The 21,217-nt window shown below is 40.3% G+C and overlaps 1 protein-coding gene across 2 annotated transcripts in view; it reads left to right on the top strand.

Moving 5' to 3' along the window:
- The window catches only part of GLRA2 (glycine receptor alpha 2), a 207,326-nt gene that overhangs the window by 61,589 nt on the left and 124,520 nt on the right, over positions 1–21,217 (top strand). For both annotated transcript variants that reach the window (XM_070289801.1, XM_070289800.1), the window contains exons 5-7: positions 12,130–12,212; positions 15,061–15,198; positions 18,155–18,369. In XM_070289801.1, the coding sequence (XP_070145902.1) occupies positions 12,130–12,212; positions 15,061–15,198; positions 18,155–18,369 (436 nt within the window). The remainder of the gene's footprint in view (positions 1–12,129; positions 12,213–15,060; positions 15,199–18,154; positions 18,370–21,217) is intronic.

The following is a 21,217-nucleotide window of genomic DNA, read 5'->3' on the forward strand; positions in this document are numbered from 1 at the left end:
TTAAGAGAAAGAGTGAATAGTGTTCTAGGATGTGGTATGACAAAGCCCTATGGGAACAACAAATATATAGCCAGATTGCCAGAAAGTTCTAATTTTAAGAAGCATTATTATTTAAACTTAAGGCTTTCATCACATTCAAGAATGGAAATTCACCTATAAGAGGAAATTTTTATGCTGGTCATCTTCACTTGCAGTTTAGAATCATAGAAATTTTGAGCAGGATGGAGTTGTGGGTAAGGAATGAGGCTCAGAGATATAGTTAGGGTCAAACTGCTCTTTCTCTAGAAGCCTGGTCCACCACCCAGGCCTCTGGATCCCCAGTCAATGATGCTTCTACTCTAAGAGGTGGCCAGGGGAGGCTAGAGGAGTTTTTAAAAGGAAAAGTCATGGGAAGCCTGGATAACTGCAGAAAATATGAAGACAACCAAGGTGTCTACAATCTATTCTGCTAGCTTTACGGACATCAGAAGATGATAAACTAGCAACAGATTCTAAGAAGGAACATTGTAGAGTAGAAAATAATAAACTAACTTTGACATCAATTAAAGTTGGGTTCAAATCTAACTTTGGTTGCTCACTGTTTTTGTGACTTTGGGGAAATGGCATAACCTCTCTGAGCTCCAATGTGCTTATCTCAAAAACAGAGAGAACTCTCTCTGCCTCCTGGGATAGTACTCCACGACTGCAAAATAATGAGAGCACTTGAGCTACAGCAGGTGCTCACAGAATGATTATCAATACTATTGAAATCACTTGAAGTTTTATTTTTCCTTATTAAGCATTTTAATCCTAAAAGAACATAGGTTCTATACCCTCTGCTATTTCCATGTACCACTGAAGGTTTGCATATACTACACAGAGTGTGCTACGCATGGTCCCTGAGAGAGGAATGGCAGGAATATACCTGAGACTCTTGCTTTTCCCAAAACACAGACGGCATGTCTCTTTACATGTGTGTTCTGCCTTTACTTGTACAATTCACTGTTAACATTCTGATTTTCTATTAATCTTTTGTGAACTTCCTGAATATGTGACAAAGTATGTACAGTCTACTTTTGAACTATTTTTTTTTATCACAGTATTATTTATTGCTTTCTTGCAATAAAGTACTGAAGCAAAAAAAAAAAAAAAAAGCATCCCTTTACCCTTTCTTTCCAAATAAGACAGACTACTATATCAGAATTAACTCTCTTTGAATGTTGGAAATCTTTTCTTTAGGCAAGAAGATCCTTCATGACAATTTGTAATTCCATCTGAAAATTCGTTTTCTCTTCAAATGGCTTTTTCTTCCCTCAAGAATCTTTTACTGGGAATGGTCTTCCACTTATATGGAATTCCTTATGAATGAGTAGTTGCTTTACAAGTCAAGGAACCTTCTGTCCACCACGAAATTATAAAGTGATTAATATGCATGCTTCTAGCAATATGAGAACAGTCCTGGCCATGAACCCAGCTACCTGATCAAGGCTAGAGGACAGGTGGACATGGTTTTCTGGCTTTCTTTCCATTTGGTTTGCCTTATTTCTAGTTCCTGCTAGAAATGCTAGCAACTTACAGAGAGGGGCCAGGCAAGCTTTCTGGCTTCCTTTGCCAGTCTTGGAATCTGGCAACACCCCATGGGCTCTGGAGTGTTTTTATATGTATAATTACAATTACACGTACGTACAATTATAACAATTACGTATAATTATGATTTTACACTGTATAATTACGATTATACAGTGGAAGTGACAAACAGATTCAAGGGATTAGATCTGATAGACAGAGTGCCTGAAGAACTATGAACAGAGGCTTGTGACATTGTATAGGAGGCAGTGATCAAAACCATAACCAAGAAGAAGAAATGCGAACAGGCAAAAGGGCTGTCTGAGGAGGCCTTGCAAATAGCTGTGAAAAGAAGAGAAGTGAAAGGCAAAGGAGAAAAGGAAACATATACCCATCTGAATGCTGAGTTCTAAAGAATAGAAAGAGAGATAAGAAAGCCTTCCTAAGGGATCAATGCAAAGAAATAGAGGAAAACAATAGAATGGGAAAGACTAAAGAGCTCTTCAAGGAAATTAGAGACACCAAGGGAACATTTCATGAAAAGATGGGCACAATGAAGGACAGAAATTGTGTGGACCTAACAGAAGCAGAAGATATTAAGGAGAGGTCGCAAGAATACACAGAAGAACCATATAAAAGACATCTTAAAGACCCAGATAACCATGATGGTGTGATCACTCACCTAGAGCCAGACATGATGGAGTGCCAAGTCAAGTGGGCCTTAGGAAGCATCACTATGAACAAAGCTAGTGGAGGTGATGGAATTTCAGCTAAGTTATTGCAAATCCTAAAAGATGATACTGTTAAAGTGCTACACTCAATATGCCAGCAAATTTGGAAAACTCAGCAGTGGCCACAGGACTGGAACAGGTCAGTTTTCATTCCAGTCCCAAAGAAAGGCATGCCAAAGAATGTTCAAACCACCACACAATTGCATTCATCTCACACACCAGCAAAGTAATGATCAAAATTCTCCAAGCTAGGCTTCAACAGTAAGTGAACCCAGAACTCCCAGATGTTCAAGCTGGATTTAGAAAAGACAGAGGAACCAGAGATCAAACTGCCAACATCTGTTGGATCATACAAAGAGCAAGAGAATTCCAGAAAAAAAAATCTACTTCTGCTTCATTGACTATGCTAAAGCCTTTGACTTTACAAAGTCAAAGTTTGTTGACTTCACAACAAACTGTGGAAAGTTCTTCAACAGATAGGAATACCAGACAACCTTACCTGCCTCCTGAGAGGCAGAAGGGGACGGCAGAGGGTGAGATGGTTGGATGGCATCACCAACTCAATGGATATGAGCTCAGCAAGCTCCAAGAGATGGTGAAGGACAGGGAAGCCTGACTTGCTGCAGTCCATGGGGTGGCAAAGAGTCAGACATGACTGAGTGACTGAATGACATGGGCTCCGATGACCCTCCTCTTCTAAATCCTTTGTGTTTTCCCATTTCTGCTGAATAAAAGCCTTACATTCTCCCACAGAGCTTGAGGATGCTGATTCATTTGTTTAACAAATGTTTACTGAATACCTACTCTGTTCAAGGCATTATTTTAGAAGGTAAAAAGGTAAACTTATAGCCTTTGTGGTTATTGCATAAGGGAAGAACTTTGCGTAGGAGAGAAATAAGTAAATTTAAAAATTCATTTGATTTAAAAAACTGTAATATTAATGCTTGTTCATACTGTCCATGGGGTTCTCAAGGCAAGGATACTGAAGTGGTTTGCCATTCCCTTCTCCAATGGACCACATTCTGTCAGAGCTCTCCACCATGACCTGCCCGTCTTGGGTAGCCCCATGGGCATGGTTTAGTTTCATTGAGTTAGACAAGGCTGTGGCCCATGGCAGCCAGAGCTACCCCACGTCCGAGGTCAGGGGCAGTGGCTGAGAATGCCAGGCTGCAACAGCGCAGGAGCCTTAGATTTAAGGGACTAGATCTGATAGAGTGCCTGATGAATTATGGATGGAGGTTCGTGACATTGTACAGGAGACAGGGATCAGGACAATCCCTATGGAAAAGAAATGCGAAAGAGCAAAATGGCTGTCTGGGGAGACCTTACAAATAGCTGTGAAAAGAAGAGAAGCAAAAAGCAAAGGAGAAAAGGGAAGATATAAGCATCTGAATGCAGAGTTCCAAAGAATAGCAAGAAGAGATAAGAAAGCCTTCTTCAGCGATCAATGCAAAGAAATAGAGGCAAACAACAGAATGGGAAAGACAGAAAATTAGAGATACAAAGGGAACATTTCATGCAAAGATGGGCTCGATAAAGGACAGAAATGGTATGGACCTAACAGAAGCAGAAGATATTAAGAAGAGGTGCCAAGAATACACAGAAGAACTGTACAGAAAAGATCTTCATGACCAAGATAATCCTGATGGTGTGATCACTCACCTAGAGCCAGACATCCTGGAATGTGAAGTCAAGTGGGCCTTAGAAAGCATCACTATGAACAAAGCTAGTGGAGGTGATGGAATTCCAGTGGAGCCGCTTCAAATCCTGAAAGATGATGCTGTGAAAGTGCTGCACTCAATATGCCAGCAAATTTGGAAAACTCAGCAGTGGCCACAGGACTGGAAATGGTCAGTTTTCATTTCAATCCCAAAGAAGGGCAATGCCAAAGAATGCTCAAACTACCACACAATTGCACTCATCTCACACGCTAGCAAAGCAATGCTCAAAATTCTCCAAGCCAGGCTTCAGCAATACGTGAACCGTGAACTTCCAGATGTTCAAGCTGGTTTTAGAAAAGGCAGAGGAACCAGAGATCAAATTGCCAACATCCACTGGATCATGGAAAAAGCAAGACAGTTCCAGAAAAACATCTATTTCTGCTTTATTGACTATGCCAAAGCCTTTGACTGTGTGGATCACAAAAAACTGCGGAAAATTCTGAAAGAGATGGGAATTCCAGACCACCTGACATGCCTCTTGAGAAATCTGTATAAAGGTCAGGAAGCAACAGTTAGAACTGGACATGGAACAACAGACTGGTTCCAAATAGGAAAAGGAGTATGTCAAGGCTGTATATTTAACTTATTTAACTTATTTATTTATTTAATATATTTAGCTTATTTAACTTATACGTAGAGTACATCATGAGAAACGCTGGGCTGGAAGAAGCACAAGCTGGAATCAAGATTGCCAGGAGAAATATCAATAACCTCAGATATGCAGATGACACCACCCTTTTGGCAGAAAGTGAAGAGGAACTCAAAAGCCTCTTGATGAAAGTGAAAGTGGAGAGTGAGAAAGTTGGCTTAAAGCTCAACATTTAGAAAATAAAGATCATGGCATCTGGTCCCATCACTTCATGGAAATAGATGGGGAAACAGTGGAAACAGTGTCAGACTTTATTTTGGGGGGCTCCAAAATCACTGCAGATGGTGACTGCAGCCATGAAATTAAAAGATGCTTACTCCTTGAAAGGAAAGTTATGACCAACCTAGATAGCATATTAAAAAGCAGAGACATTACTTTGCCAACAAAGGTCCGTCTAGTCAAGGCTATGGTTTTTCCAGTGGTCATGTATGGATGTGAGAGTTGGACTGTGAAGAAAGCTGAGTGCTGAAGAATTGATGCTTTTGAACTGTGGTGTTGGAGAAGACTCTTGAGAGTCCCTTGGACTGTAGGGAGATCCAACTAGTCCATTGTGAAAGAGGTCAGCCTTGGGATTTCTTTGGAAGGAATGATGCTAAAGCTGGAACTCCAGTACTTTGGACACCTCAGGCAAAGAGTAGACTCATTGGAAAAGACTCTGATGCTGGGAGGGATTGGGGGCAGGAGGAGAAGGGGACGACAGAGGATGAGATGGCTGGATGGCATCACTGACTCGATGGACGTGAGTCTGAGTGAACTCTGGGAGTTGGTGATGGACAGGGAGGCCTGGTGTGCTGCGATTCATGTGGTTGCTAAGAGTCAGACACGACTGAGCGACTGAACTGAAGTGAACTGAACTGAACTGAATATAAATGTGGTTTACAATGTCTGCATCTATCAGTCATTTAAACTTTAAGTAAGATATAAACCTAAGCTGGTATGATGAGCAAGGTGAACTAAATAGGAAAGTAGTATGGAATGGAATGAGGGAAGCTGATTTTTTTGTGCTTTGTCTTATCCTTTTGCTTTTAAAATAGAAATGTTCCCTCAGCCTTCTCACTCTGTATAAAGAAGCAGGGTCTCTATAAGGGAACTTTATTCTTTCTCTTGGGCAAACAGGAGTAGGTGTGCTCTGAATACCCACATGTCTTCACAATAACAGAGGGGGATGTGTGATAATGCTTCAGTAAATGAGTTATTTAAGAAAAATCAAATGGGCTGGGAAGATCCGTTGGAGAAGGGATAGGCTACCCACTCCAGTATTCTTGGGTTTCCCTGATGGCTCAGCTGTAAAAGAATCTGCCTGCAATATGGGAGACCTGGGTTTGATTCCTGGGTTGGGAAGATCCCCTGGAGAAGGGAACAGCTACCCATTACAGTATTCTGGCCTGGAGAATTCCATGGACTGTATACTCCACAAGGTCGCAAAGAGTCAGACACGACTCAGTGACTTTCACTTTCACCTAAAAAATGGAGAGCCAGAGTAATGGAGATAAAATATTGGTCGCATTTTGGTATATGTTGTGTGTGCAATTTCTACATCTCTTGGGCTTCCCTGATAGCTCAGTTGGTAAATAATCTGCCTGCAATGCATGAGACCCTGGTTCGATTCCTTTGGAGAAGTGATAGGCTACCCACTCCAGTATTCTTGGGCTTCCCTTGTAGCTCAGCTGGTAAAGAATCCACCTGAAATGTGGGATACCTGGGTTCAATCCCTAAGTTGGGAAGATCCGCTGGAGAAGGGAAAGGTTACCCACTCCAGTATTCTGGCCTGGAGAATTCCATGGACGGGGTAGTCCATGGGGTCGCAAATAGTTGGACACGACTGAGTGACTTTCACTTCACTCTGTATCTCTGTACAAAATAATATCAAGCTCACTTTTCTCCCAAACCCATGTTTTTAAATTTAAAGATAGCTTTTAAAAATCAATAGTGGTTACTTTGGAAGGTTCTTGACAGAAGAGAGCACAAGGGAGTGTTCTGCGGTGATGGGAATATTCTAAGTCTGCATCTCGGTGCATGTTAAACAGGTGGGTATAGATGTAAAAAAGGTATCACGCTGTAACTTATGATTTGTGTATTTTTACTGTGTTTAACATATACTTCAGTGAAAAAGGGAAAAAACTAAGTAAAACCCAAGTCTGTGTTTTAGGCCTGCAGATGTGCGGTAAACTAGACACCAAAAATTATAGGCTCTGGGGTCCATGAAAGAACTGATTAGATCTTTCTAATCACTTCCCATTTGCTCAGATGATGACATGATTTAGCAAAGTGGGGAGCTGTTAACTTGCCTCCTTGTTATTGACACCCATTGGGTTCCCATACAAAACCTATCTAGAAAGGGAAATAGGAAAACAAATAAGGAAGGAGGGAAATACACAGAGTTCTCAGCTGAGACTGAGATTCAGATTCCCAGCTGAGACTGAAATTCAGAGAGTTTCATGCTCTTTGGAAATTTCACTCAGTGGGGCTTTTCCATGGTGTTAATAGTTTTGACCCCAAGAACTCTGTAGGATTGTTACATCTGCCACAAAGCCAGAAATATCCTGTCTGAAGCTTTTTTCCCTAAATAAGTGCAAAAAGTTCATAAAAGAATCCAATTAAGCAAACCTATGATTAAGAATATTAAAATTGGGTCACTTCCAATAGCAAACAAAATACCACTGAATTCCTTGTTGCATGTTTTAAAACTATTCATTTCTGCTATTACTAGTTTTTAATTTCTCAAAAGTAAACTTTTCAAAATCATAATGAAATTTCCAGGTTTTCTGGTTTTGATTCAATTAGACTATGCACATGCCCTCTGATTATTTTTATATGATGGACATATTTTTGTTTGATGAAAATATTTCCTCTGTAAAAAATGAAAAAAAAATAGATTCTTACTGTGTTAATAACAATTTTAAACTCACAGATCCTTTTGAAATTCCCCTCCCTTAATAAAGTGTCAGTTTTAAAAAAATTTCTGATTACCAGAGATTTTCATTTTGATTCTTTTACTCTTCCTTTATGTTAAAGAGTTCATGGCATTGATCTCAATAAAATAAAACCTCAAAAAAACAAAGTCTTTATGTTAGGAAGAAATTTAAATATATTTAACTATATTTATATTGATATCTGTAAATGAACTCCACAACTGACAAAAATCATTTTTCCTGTCTAAAATGTCATTTTAGCTTGGATATTTAGAACTCAAAACTATTGCTTTTCCTTTAGAAATGTAGTATTTATGTTCTCAGAATAGCTCACAGAGGTAGGTAACTTATTTAGCAATGAAGGTGAAATACTGTATGTTTGTGGCAAAATTTTAACAATAATAATATAACTATAGTAATAGCAAAACATTACTGAATAAAAGATAATTTAATAATTTCACCTTTTAGCTATTGTTTGAAGAAAAGCATGCTTAATAACATAAAATTGATCATCTTCAAATAGACTACACTTGTCAATATAGATAAAACAGAATGAATAAAGACTTAAAAAAATAGTATGAATCATCTCACCAACCAAAAATAACTACTCTTAATATAGTGCTGTGTTCACTTCTAATACTGAAAACATTTTTGCATGATTGGGAGTACACTGTACTGTTTTTGTATCTTGCTTTTCCCTGTCATTGTTGTATTTTAATGATTTTGAAGATTGTCAGCATGGATTCTTTGCCTAATCTCACTTCAAATCCCAAATCTTTTATTTTTTTTAAATAAAATTTATTTATTTTAATTAGAGGCTAATTACTTTACAATATTGTATTGGTTTTGCCAGACATCAACATGAATCCGCCACAGGTATACACATGTTCCCCATCCTGAATCCCCCTCCCTCCTCCCTCCCCATACCATCCCTAGGGTCGTCCCAGTGCACCAGCCCCGAGCACCCTGTATCATGCATTGAACCTGGACTGGCGAGTCGTTTCATATATGATATTATACATGTTTCAATGCCATTCTCCCAAATCATCCCACCCTCGCCCTCTCCCACAGAGTCTAAAAGACTGTTCTATACATCTGTGTCTCTTTTGCTGTCCTGCATACAGGGTTATCGTTACCATCTTTCTAAATTCCATATATATGCGTTAGTTTGCAGCACTGTTTATAATAGCCAGGACATGGAAGCAACCTAGATGTCCATCAGCAGATGAATGGATAAGAAAGCTGTGGTACATATACACAATGGGGTATTACTCAGCCATTAAAAAGAATACATTTGAATCAGTTCTAATGAGGTGGATGAAACTGGAGCCAAATCTTTTCTTTCTTTAAAATAACTGGGCCACACTTTTATTATTATTATTATTTTGTTTTGGATTGAATAGGTATAACACAAAGCTGAGAAAGGAAAGAAAAGGGAATCAGGAAGGGAGAGCATGACAGAAAGGAAGAGTTCAGGTAACAGTGCAAGAGTCAGAGGGGTCTAAGGATAGAAAAGATATTTGAGAGAAAACGAACAGAAACTTGGAACAGTGAACTTCAGAATAACATGAATTCTAGCATTAGAGCAAAATGGCAATACGCATCATTTGATTCTACCCCATCATTTGATAGTGAAGTGAAAGTCACTCAGTTTAGTTCAGTTCAGTTCAGTCGCTCAGTTGTGTCCGACTCTTTGCAACCCCATGAATCGCAGCACGCCAGGCCTCCCTGTCCATCACCAACACCTGGAGTTCACTCAGACTCACGTCCATCAAGTCAGTGATGCCATCCAGCCATCTCATCCTCTGTCGTCCCCTTCTCCTCCTACCCCCAATCCCTCCCAGCATCACAGTCTTTTCCAATGAGTCAACTCTTCACATGAGGTGACCAAAGTACTGCAGTTTCAGCTTTAGCATCATTCCTTCCAAAGAAATCCCAGGGCTGATCTCCTTCAGAATGGACTGGTTGGATCTCCTTGCAGTCCAAGGGACCCTCAAGAGTCTTCTCCAACACCACAGTTCAAAAGCATCAATTCTTCAGCACTCAGCCTTCTTCACAGTCCAACTCTCACATCCATACATGACCACTGGAAAAACCATAGCCTTGACTAGATGGACCTTTGTTGGCAAAGTAATGTCTCTGCTTTTGAATATGCTATCTAGGTTGGTCATAACTTTTCTTCCAAGGAGTAAGCTCTTTTAATTTTATGACTTCAGTCACCATCTGCAGTGATTTTGGAGCCCCCCAAAATAAAGTCTGACACTGTTTCCACTGTTTTCCCATCTATTTCCATGAAGTGATGGGACCAGATGCCATGATCTTCGTTTTCTGAATGTTGAGCTTTAAGCCAACTTTCTCACTCTCCTCTTTCACTTTCATCAAGAGGCTTTTTAGTTCCTTTCACTTTCTGCCATAAGGGTGGTGTCATCTGCATATCTGAGGTTATTGATATTTCTCCCGGCAATCTTGATTCCAGCTTGTGCTTCTTCCAGCCCAGCGTTTCTCATGATGTACTCTGCATATAAGTTAAATAAGCACGGTGACAATATATAGCCTTGACATACTCCTTTTCCTATTTGGAACCAGTCTGTTGTTCCATGTCCAGTTCTAACTGTTGCTTCCTGGCCTACATACAGGTTTCTCAAGAGGCAGGTCAGGTGGTCTGGTATTCCCATCTCTCTCAGAATTTTCCACAGTTTCTTGTGATCCACACAGTCAAAGGCTTTGGCATAGTCAATAAAGCAGAAATAGATGTTTTTCTGGAACTGTCTTGCTTTTTCCATGATCCAGTGGATGTTGGCAATTTGATCTCTGGTTCCTCTGCCTTTTCTAAAACCAGCTTGAACATCTGGAAGTTCACGGTTCACGTATTGCTGAAGCCTGGCTTGGAGAATTTTGAGCATTTGTTTACTAGCATGTGAGATAAGTGCAATTGTGCGGTAGTTTGAGCATTCTTTGGCATTGCCTTTCTTTGGGATTGGAATGAAAACTGACCATTTCCAGTCCTGTGGCCACTGCTGAGTTTTCCAAATTTGTTGGCATATTGAGGGCAGGACTTTCACAGCATCATCTTTCAGGATTTGAAATAGCTCAACTGTAATTCTATCACCTCCACTAGCTTCGTTCGTAGTGATGCTTCCTAAGGCCCCCTTGACTTCACATTCCAGGATGTCTGGCTCTAGGTGAGTGAAGTCACTCAGTTGTGTCCAATTCTTTGTGACCCCATGGCCTATACAATCCATGGAATTTTCTAGGCCAGGATATTGGAGTGGGTAGCACTTCCCTTGTACAGGGGATCTTCCCAATCCAGGGATCGAACCCAGGTCTCTCGCATTGCAGGTGAATTCTTAAGGATGCATGTTTATTGAGTTTAATGTCTTTCTTTGGGGACAGAGACATTTGGAGGCAGTTCTTGAAAGGGAACACAGATCTGCTGATTCTCAACCTTAATTTCCTTCTTCTAATCTCTGAGGTTTAAAAAAACTGAAGAGTAAGAGGTGTGCGGCATTTCCTCGAGGACTAAGAAAGGAAATAGTGGAAGAGATGGTGACTTAATCGATATCCTCATAAAAGACTTGATCAGAGGTGGCTGGACCCTGGAAAGTTAAGGAAAGGGAAACATAGCAGTCCCTGAAGGACGCAGAGAAGTGAATACTATGTACAAGCTACGATCCTGACGTGGCTTTTTAGATCCAGAATTACCCGCTCCAGATTTGTGACAATTCTAGAATGAATGCTAGAATATACAATTGACCTGTCCATGTAGTTAGCAAATGAAAAGATAGCGAAGTATTTGCCCATTTGATGGAAGGAGAGCCAATACTTGCCACAACCAATTATGCTTATTACATCATTTTTTTTCCCTTGAAGCAAAGCCCATATGTCCAACTTCAAAGCATGACAAATTTTACATCTTTTGGACATCAATGTGCATAAGAGCCCACTTTCCTGTTAGATTGTTTCTCAATGCTCTTCTTTCTTTATTTATTTAATCACCTAAATTATGTATTTATTTATATAACTTTAAAGTTTTAGTATTGTAATTAGGGTATAGCCAATTAACAATGTGATGGTAGTTCCAGGTGAACAGCAAAGGGACTCAGCCATACACATACATTTAGCCATTCTCTCCCCAAACCCCTCCCATCCAGGCTGGCACATAATATTGAGCAGAGTTCTGTGTGCTATATAATAGGTCTTTGTTGGTTATCCAGTTTTAATACAGCAGTGTTTACATGACCTTCACAAAATCCTTAACTATCCTTTCCCCCCAGAAACCTCTTGATTCTAGAATAAACTTGAGACCAGTGCTACTGGGAAGGTGACAGTCAGAGACTGGAAGATGGGAATGGAGAGTAAGAGGTTACAGCAAAATTCTATAGTATTTTAAAAATTTACCAATGACTACTGTTCATTTGAAAATTAGAAATCATTGTCCTGAGTGAGAGCTGAGATTTCATCATCTGTATCAGTGTTACCCTGCTTAATACCAAATATATTTTTGGTTTGCTTCTCAAGAATCAGATCTCACAAATTAAAAACTTGTTTTCAATTTTCTTTTCTTTGCTAAGGCTCACCTTGACCTTATCCTGTCCCATGGACTTGAAGAATTTTCCAATGGATGTCCAGACTTGTACAATGCAGCTGGAGAGTTGTAAGTCATTACTACTGAAGTAACCACCTGCTTGTTTTAAGCAATGACCTGGTTCTTTTCAGTGTGTCATTAAAGAGAAAAAAACCCATAGGAGTCAATCTATACCTATTTAACAACTCTCGAGGTCCTAAGGGAAGGACAAGTAAAAGTGTGTGTACATGACTTATACCCAAGAGCACAAAGACCATTTTTCAAAGTAAAAAGCCAAATAACTTGCCCTTCCTCGAAAAACAAGCCTGATTTAGTAAGCTTTTCTTTGAAATGAAAATGTCTCCTGGGAAAATTAAGATTAGCCGTCATTTAACCTCTATAATGAATCACTCTCTAGTCAGAAAATTGTATTTCCTTCTATCTTGTGCTTGTATAGACCTTCACTTCAAAGGAATTTTAGCAGGAAGGGATAATTGATTTGAGGACAAGATACAGGGGCCTTAGTCAGAGGAGGATGTAAAAATGAGGGGCATTGAGACGACATGGAATAAGGGGATCTCCCTTAGATGGGCAATGGACATACAAAGACAAGGTGAAGGAAATAAGAGAATTGCTATTACTTTGTGCCCTTTATGTCCTGGCTCTGATGCTACTGAAATCTTTAACATGTGCCATAAGTTGCTGATGCCTCCAAGGTAACGGAATTTTCAGTCAGCAGACATGAAATTTTTTTCTGGCTTGCTGTGTCAGTTGCTCTGTTTGTAAAATGCAGAGAATAGTAAGTGTAACTGACCTACAGGGATGTTAGGAGATTTAATGAGGCAGGGGCAAGAAAATACTTTTAACTTCTTGGTTTAGAAAAATAATAAATGTAAAAAGACACATCAACTATTATTTAAAAAGAGGCAGTGACAGGGATTTCTTCTGATCATTTAAAATCATTGTAGATTTCCCTTGAAACTTCCTACAAAAATAAACAAAATAATGAAACATCTTTGTTTGAAGAGGCTGTCAGGGATAAAATGAAAATTTCTGATTTACAATAGGCTTTATGCATTCATTTTTCCCCATTGCCCCTTCTCTTCAGAAGATAGTTAAGAAAAACTTTTTCTTACATAATGATTCCTTATTTGTGTCTTCTGTACTGCTCCAAATTCTCCCCTGCCTCAACCTAATACTTAGTTTTTCTATAAAGCAACAACCATAGCTATCATCTGAAGTTCTTCCAAGGCTTAATCATGTCCGACTCTTTGCAACCCCTTGGTCTATACAGTCCATGGAATTCTCCAGGCCAGAATACTGGAGTGGGTAGCCATTTCTTTCTCCAGGGGATCTTACAAGCCAGGGATCGTACCCAGGTCTCCCACATTGCAGGCAGATTCTTTAACAGCTGAGCTAGTAGGGAAGCCCCCTTCAAGGCTTAAAAACTCCAATTAGTAAATGTGCTTGGTGCTTGCAGGATCTAGAAGTAATGAAATCAAAGAAGCAGTGATGTGTTTACCACTAACTTTGACTGTGAAGGGTGGGAAGTGGCCTTTACTTTTCTACCCTCATATTATATCCTCCTTCCCCACATTGTTTCCTCTTCTGTATGACCCCAAGCTGCAGCTTCCAAGTGGCTGACAAGGACTATTACTGTAGCAGTCAGCAAGAAAAGGGTGTTTGGCAAGCCTCTAGTATTTGGTAGATATATCCAAGAATTCCTCATACAGTACTGATGTGGAAGAGATAGGGTTGACCACTCTCTTTGTGGACCATCAATGCTTGTACAAAGCCCTCTTTGTGACTCCTTGCTTGTTTTTAATTTCTGACTTTGAATGGAAAAGGTGGTCCAAAGAAAGAGGAAAGTAGATTCCAATTAATTTTGCAATTGATTTCTGGGTAGCTTTGGTGAGTCATTACCTTTCAGTAAACAAGAATAAGAATCTATAACCTTAATAAACATGCTGAGGTTACTGGCTAGCCAAAACCTCACATAATAACCCTTGTCTGCCTCACTCTCCTTTTAGAGTTTATATCACACATAAAGAAGAGGGGAGAGAACTGATGTCTGAAAAAAGAGTAGCCTTCATTTCCAGGGTGCAAAAAGATCCAGGAGTACTTGACATAACAACCTAGTTAGCAGGAGCTTGGAGACTAAGAGCTGACTTTAGTTTACTAAACTGATAATAATCTTACTTCGAATGGTTCAAGAGTCATGTAACAATCTGACTATATAACAGAGAATCTGTTTTACTTCATATTCAGCATTGTGATGAGTTGGCCCCTTTAGCAAGAAACTAGCACAATGAATATGCTTAATTTGCATATTCTACAACTTTCTCTTAGGTTACCTACCTACAGCCTTTCCCACTTGCTAAAGTAATTGAGGACTGACCATAAGGACTTGAACATAAACTTTCTGAAAACAAAGGTAGTAGACCCAAAGGGAGGAGCCAAGTTTGTAATGGAAATATTTTAAGCAGGGCTGTGATGAATCCATCCTCATTTTTAAAAAAATGCTTTTCATTTGAAATTCTGAGACTGGTACCATGAACTACATTGTTTTATTGGATAACCACAGACACAGCTCTTTCAAGTAAAGACAATTTTCAAAGCATTTCTGTTAGTTTACTTGTTTGTTCTTCAGAAGATTTAGTGGATAAAGAAGGCAAAGGAAAAATGGACTTTATAGATTTCATTCTCTCGTTATACAGAAAAAAAATCATTCAGAAATAGCTTGTTGTATTCAATTTCTTTGGCTCCAATGACATGTAGTTGTCATGATGATCACAGCTCTTTTATTAAAAAATGCTCTTGAATTGACCGATCATGTCTGCTTTAGATTGACCCCCTTGATTGTTTCTTTACCTAGCTAGACTTTAAAGCTTTCTTGAAAAGATGCATTCAGTTTTTCACTATGATTTGTTTGCTCCAGTTGGGTACACAATGAATGACCTGATATTTGAGTGGTTAAGTGATGGCCCCGTTCAAGTCGCTGAAGGATTGACCCTGCCTCAGTTTATTTTGAAAGAAGAGAAGGAACTCGGCTACTGCACAAAGCATTACAACACTGGTAAGTTTCCTTTCAGCTGCTAAGCTCAAATGGGCTCCACCTGCAGCTTGGCATATATATCTTATCACCTTATTTTCTGCATATTTATCAAGAAAGTTGAGCTACAAAGAACTGCCCTGGGCTTGGCTCAAAATCCCTTCAACACATAAGATGCCTATACCCCTTGGAATGGATCAGAGAGCACGACAGGTAATTTTTCCAAAAGAGAGAGAGAAGGAAAGAGACTTGGGAATCTTGAGCTATTCTCTTGCTGACCATCTACTATCAAATGACTTTGAGGAACAATGTATGATACCTTGTAAGTGGTACAGGAAATGTATAAATTTTGGCCCATTCCCAGCATCCACTCTTGACATTGGCTTCTCAGATCAATTTGCACTTTCAGGACTTCCGTGGGCCAGTGGTTAAGAATTCACTTGCAATGCAGGGGTCAAGGGTTCGGTCCCTGGCCGGGGAACTAAGATCCCACATGCTGTGGAGCAACTAAGCCTGCACGCCACAACTACTGAGCCTGTATGCTCTGGAACCCGTGTGCCACAACTAGAGAGACCATGCGCCACAACAAAAGATCCCACATGACACGACGAAGATCCTGCTTGCCACAATAAAGACCTGAGGCAGCCAAATAAATTAATAAATCGATTTTAAATTTGTACTCTGCCTTAGTGGAAGAGAGAAATTATAGGTCTTTGCAAACCCAGAAATACAGCTGTTGTAGTCTCCAGTCCTAAACAGCGTGCGTGAAAATCAGTTGGTGGGAAGTCAGCTGGCTGTAAAAGTCATGCGTTGTCACTAGTGCTGACAGACACATGGTGCAAGGGGAGAATCTGAGGTAGTAGCAACAAGTGGGCATCTGTTGTTACCTGGAAGATTATGCCTGCCCAGGAAAGTCGAAGGCTTTTCCTGTGAATGTCCTGGTCTTTCATATCACACAAGCTGATCAAGGAGAAGCAATTGAGACATGATGGTTTGTTCAGTGACTGCTCAGGGAGTCACTGCTGAGTAAATGGTCCATGAACATTTGTTCTATAAGTCAACAATGCTTTCTATGAAATAACTAGAATCTGATTCTAAGGTCTTCTTCCTGACCAAGAAGAACCCAACCCTATCTCTTATCATTTGTGTGGGCTAAGCCAAATTACCTTCTGGGCTTCGAATGCCAAGCCAATTAAAAAGGAAGGGAAGTGGTAAGGGGCAGGAACATCTGTCTCTTAATAGTATGTTAAAAGTTGTAGTGTCTGTACATGTACTCTATTTTAGAGGCAATGCAACACTGTAAACAAATTCTGAGAGAGATGGGAATACCAGACCACCTGACCTGCCTCTTGAGAAATCTGTATGCAGGTCAGGAAGCAACAGTTAGAACTGGACATGGAACAACAGACTGGTTCCAAATAGGAAAAGGAGTACGTCAAGGCTGTATATTGTCACCCTGCTTATTTAACTTATATGCAGAGTACATCATGAGAAATGCTGGGCTGGAAGAAACACAAGCTGGAATCAAGATTGCCAGGAGAAATATCAATAACCTCAGATATGCAGATGACACCACCCTTATGGCAGAAAGTGAAGAGGAACTCAAAAGCCTCTTGATGAAGGTGAAAGAGGAGAGTGAAAAAGTTGGCTTAAAGCTCAACATTCATAAAACGAAGGTCATGGCATCCGGTCCCATCACTTCATGGGAAATGGATGGGGAAACAGTGGAAACAGTGTCAGACTTTATTTTTCTGGGCTCCAAAATCACTGCAGATGGTGACTGCAGCCATGAATTTAAAAGACGCTTACTCCTTGGAAGAAAAGTTATGACCAACCTAGATAGCATATTCAAAAGCAGAGACATTACTTTGCCGACTAAGGTCTGTCTAGTCAAGGCTATGGTTTCTCCAGTGGTCATGTATGGATGTGAGAGTTGGACTGTGAAGAAAGCTGAGTGCTGAAGAATTGATGCTTTTGAACTGTGGTGTTGGAGAAGACTCTCGAGAGTCCCTTGGACTGCAAGGAGATCCAACCAGTCCATTCTGAAGATCAGCCTTGGGATTTCTTTGGAAGGAATGATGCTAAAGGCTGAAACCACAGTACTTTGGCCACCTCATGCGAAGAGCTGACTCATTGGAAAAGACTCTGATGCTGGGAGGGATTGGGGGCAGGAGAAGAAGGGGACGACAGAGGATGAGATGGCTGGATGGCATCACCGACTCGATGGACGTGAGTCTGAGTGAACTCCGGGAGTTGGTGATGGACAGGGAGGCCTGGCGTGCTGTGATTCATGGGGTCGCAAAGAGTCGGACACGACTGAGCGACTGAACTGAACTGAACTGAAACGAAACAGATTCTAGGTATATTCTAAATGTCCTCAAGTAATTACCCAGGAGATTATGAAATTTTTACAATGATCAGATTAAATTCACAGCTTCTAAAAATGTCCATTTTTCTCTTGCTATTGCTAACATGAAGACAGATATACAATTATCCAAATCCTTTAGGAGCCTCACATGAACTTCACTGCTTAGGAAGGTACAGTTTCAACTATTTCATATTATATGTTATGTATTAAATGCTATATAGTGTATGCTACACATTTATGCTGTAGGTTACATATTGTATGCTGTATATTATATACTATAATTCCCACAAAACATGAATAGTTTCTTGCCACTGAATAGTCTAGAAAACTCGGAAGCTCTGTCTAAACAATCACACTGCCAGAAGCATAGATTTGAAAACCAAATATGCCATGTGGTTTTGAGCCAGTGACTTTTTAGATCACTCATTCTCACACTGTCATTTTCATTACTGGTTGAGTTGGAAAAGAGTTGAATTGGGTATGTAGAGTCAGTGTTTTGTGCAATCTTTCAAATCCATCTTTAATGTTCTTTTTTAATAAAAATAAAGTGGGAGGCTGGAGTGGGAAAGATCATTTCAAACAGGCTTTTAAATCATCATTTCCTGTTTCCAGGAAAGTTTACCTGCATCGAGGTTAAGTTTCACCTGGAACGCCAGATGGGATATTATTTGATCCAGATGTACATCCCCAGTTTGTTGATAGTCATTTTGTCCTGGGTCTCTTTTTGGATAAACATGGATGCGGCCCCTGCCAGAGTTGCACTGGGCATAACGACAGTCTTAACAATGACCACCCAGAGTTCAGGCTCCAGGGCATCTCTGCCGAAGGTAAGAAATCTCAATTCACAACAAGTGACCTGAGAAGTTTGTCAAAGGTCTTACGGGCTGGAGAATTCTGTTAAGACAGAAATGTTTGCTCCTGTGCGGCACCTGGAGATGCAAGTACAGTAAGAAAATGGAAAGCTGAGTTTGAGAGCATTAAGAGTTCTTAGAACAAGGTGGGGATCTTTGCAATCAGAATAATTAGGGCAAAGGGGATTCAGGGTTGAGAGAGAAGAGGAATGAGCAGAGGCAGAAACATGGCTCAGGAATTCTCAGAAGCCCTTGAGTACTTTTGACCTCATGTTGTTTACGAGGCATGAAGCTTGCAGGAAGTGGAGTAAGATTGATACAACTTATGTTGTATTGTCAAGTATTTATTGGGGAGGCTATTGTGATTCATGTACTCGGTGAAGTCTTTCACTGTAATAAAAGATTGAATTTGTTCCTGTTTAGTCGCTGAGTTGCGTCTGACTCTTTTGTGAACCCATAGACTGTAATTAAGCTACTGCAAATTTACACAGAGTGTAATGAGTGTACATAGGAAATGAATGTGCAGTATTAGGGTGCAGCAAATCAGATATCTGTTTGTTTGCTATGCCTTAATTTACCTTAATGGCTAATAACATTACTATTTTGAGTAACACAGTTACCTAGAGAATAACAGTGGAGTCACTGAAGATGGTAAAAATTCTGGCAACTGTGGCAGGTTTACAAAGAAGTATGGAGTGGATATTAGGGGCAAAAAGACATTTTGAAGTACCTTGAATAATATAATGGTTGCATAATTTATTTTTATGTAAGAGTGGCTGTCTGCACTTGTAAATATTGCTCAGGAAAATAATGATAAACATCCTGCTTGTGAAATGCCTCAGAACCTCAGAATGTTCCTATGTATATTTCCCCCTTTCACTGAGTACATTGAGTCATTAGCCTCAATTTTCCAGACTGTGAGTTCAATTTAGTATGCAGTATACACTGTCTCATACTGGTTTAGCAGTTACTACAAAACCCAGTTCCAGAAAGTAACTGAGATGTAATCCTCTATCTTTGCAGGCTTGGGCTTATGTTTAGTTGTGCTGCAACTGACATGATAAGAAATGTTGTATCATGTTCCACGTTATCGCCTGTGTTGGAAGATAAGATGACATATGGAAGAGTTCTGTGGCTTTAATGGAGTTTTGTTGAATAGTGGGAAAATAGTTAGACTAATTTTTCAAGTTTTATGCCCTCAAAGATAAATATTAAGATAATGTATGCTAATAGAGAAAGGAATAGATCTGTCTCTGATACTTTTTTACTTTATAGGATAACAAATAGTACAAAACACCTATGTCATATTTCTATTGGAATACGGATGTCAGAAATAGTAACAGCTTTTTTTTTTCCAGCTACATAATCACATATCAGTACTGCCTAACAGGAATTTTAATCCACTCTATGCCTCCTCCCAAACAGGTTCATTTGTTTATTTCCCATTATTTATTAGTTACTGCTGTCACTGTATGCCATGCCATTTAACCTTAGGACACACAAATATATCGCACAATTTAATAGATAGTTAAAGTATTGGTGGTACACTGCAAACAGATAATGTCAAAACATAAGATATTTAGCCTCCAACAACTCATTGATACAAAAAGAATAGTCATTTACTTCAAAATGGGAGCTTGAGATTTTATAAATTTGTTATTCATTCTTATTAGCCATTGTGATTTTACATCATGGTCAAAACTGTTGCTAAAAAGGAGATTAGTCAAGATGGTAGTGTAGGAGGACACGGAAGTCACCTCTTGCCATGAATACATCAAAATTACATTTGCATGTGGAACAATATTCATTGAAAACTAAATGGAAACTAGCAGAAAGATTCTTGTACAAGCAAGGCTAAGAAAGATACATATGGAATCAAGTAGGAAGGGGAGAAAAATAAGTCAGGGCCCATGACCCTGGGAGGAGTCTCAGAGGAAAAGAGAGATTACATGAACAAACACCAGCTTTGGGGAGTGAGCAGTGAAAACCACGGACTGGATGCCCCAGTCCAGGGGTCATACACAGAGTAGATGAGCCCTCTTGGCTGCTTGGAGGATACTGGGACCAACAGGAGGTCTGTAGGAAGCCTGGTTTCTGCTCCTGAGGAGTGCTTGTGCACTGGCTTCCCCAGGGCAGGGCAGAGAAGATGGTTAGAGGACTGCTCCAGGGGCTATCAAGTTTCCCACAACTGCTTGGTGTTTGCTCCAGCAGAGCTTACTACACGTCTCAGCGTGGTATGTGATCTAGGGCTGCCACAGCCAGGGAAAAAGCTAGGCCATGGGATAGAGAGATGACCTAGTCCTGGGGCAAAGCCTGGGTGACGCAGCAGTAACTACTGTTGGCACATACTCAAGCACTGTATCAGAAGCAGCCCAGAACTCTGAGGGCGGCTACTCCACTACAGCTAACCCCGATACACAAAGAGAGTCCACACTGGCCCCTCCTGCCCTGCAGTGCAGCTCCACAAAAGGGCGGCAGTGTCACAGACTGGGGGACTGATCAGCAGTGAGAGACAAGCAGGACTTGGACCTGAGGCTGCATCTAAGCAGATAGAAATAAGTGCTGGCACCTGCACAGGCAGCACATTAGAAACAACTCAGACTGCTGTCTATGGCAAAAATGAGCTGAGAGGGCCCACATGGGCTTCCCTGCCTCTGCAATTTCCACCTCTGGGGCGAAAGTCCCAGTGTTGGGAAAGGGGAAAGCAGACACCTAAATGGAACACAGCCAGCTCAGGTGCAACCCGCAGGGCTTCTACTCCAGCTACTTGGAGGCCAGTGCTGTCCACTGAGTAGAAGGAAAGTCCCAACTCACACCCAGCTAC

This window comes from Ovis canadensis, chromosome X (assembly GCF_042477335.2).
Source record: "Ovis canadensis isolate MfBH-ARS-UI-01 breed Bighorn chromosome X, ARS-UI_OviCan_v2, whole genome shotgun sequence".
In the NCBI taxonomy this organism is placed as follows: domain Eukaryota; kingdom Metazoa; phylum Chordata; class Mammalia; order Artiodactyla; family Bovidae; genus Ovis; species Ovis canadensis.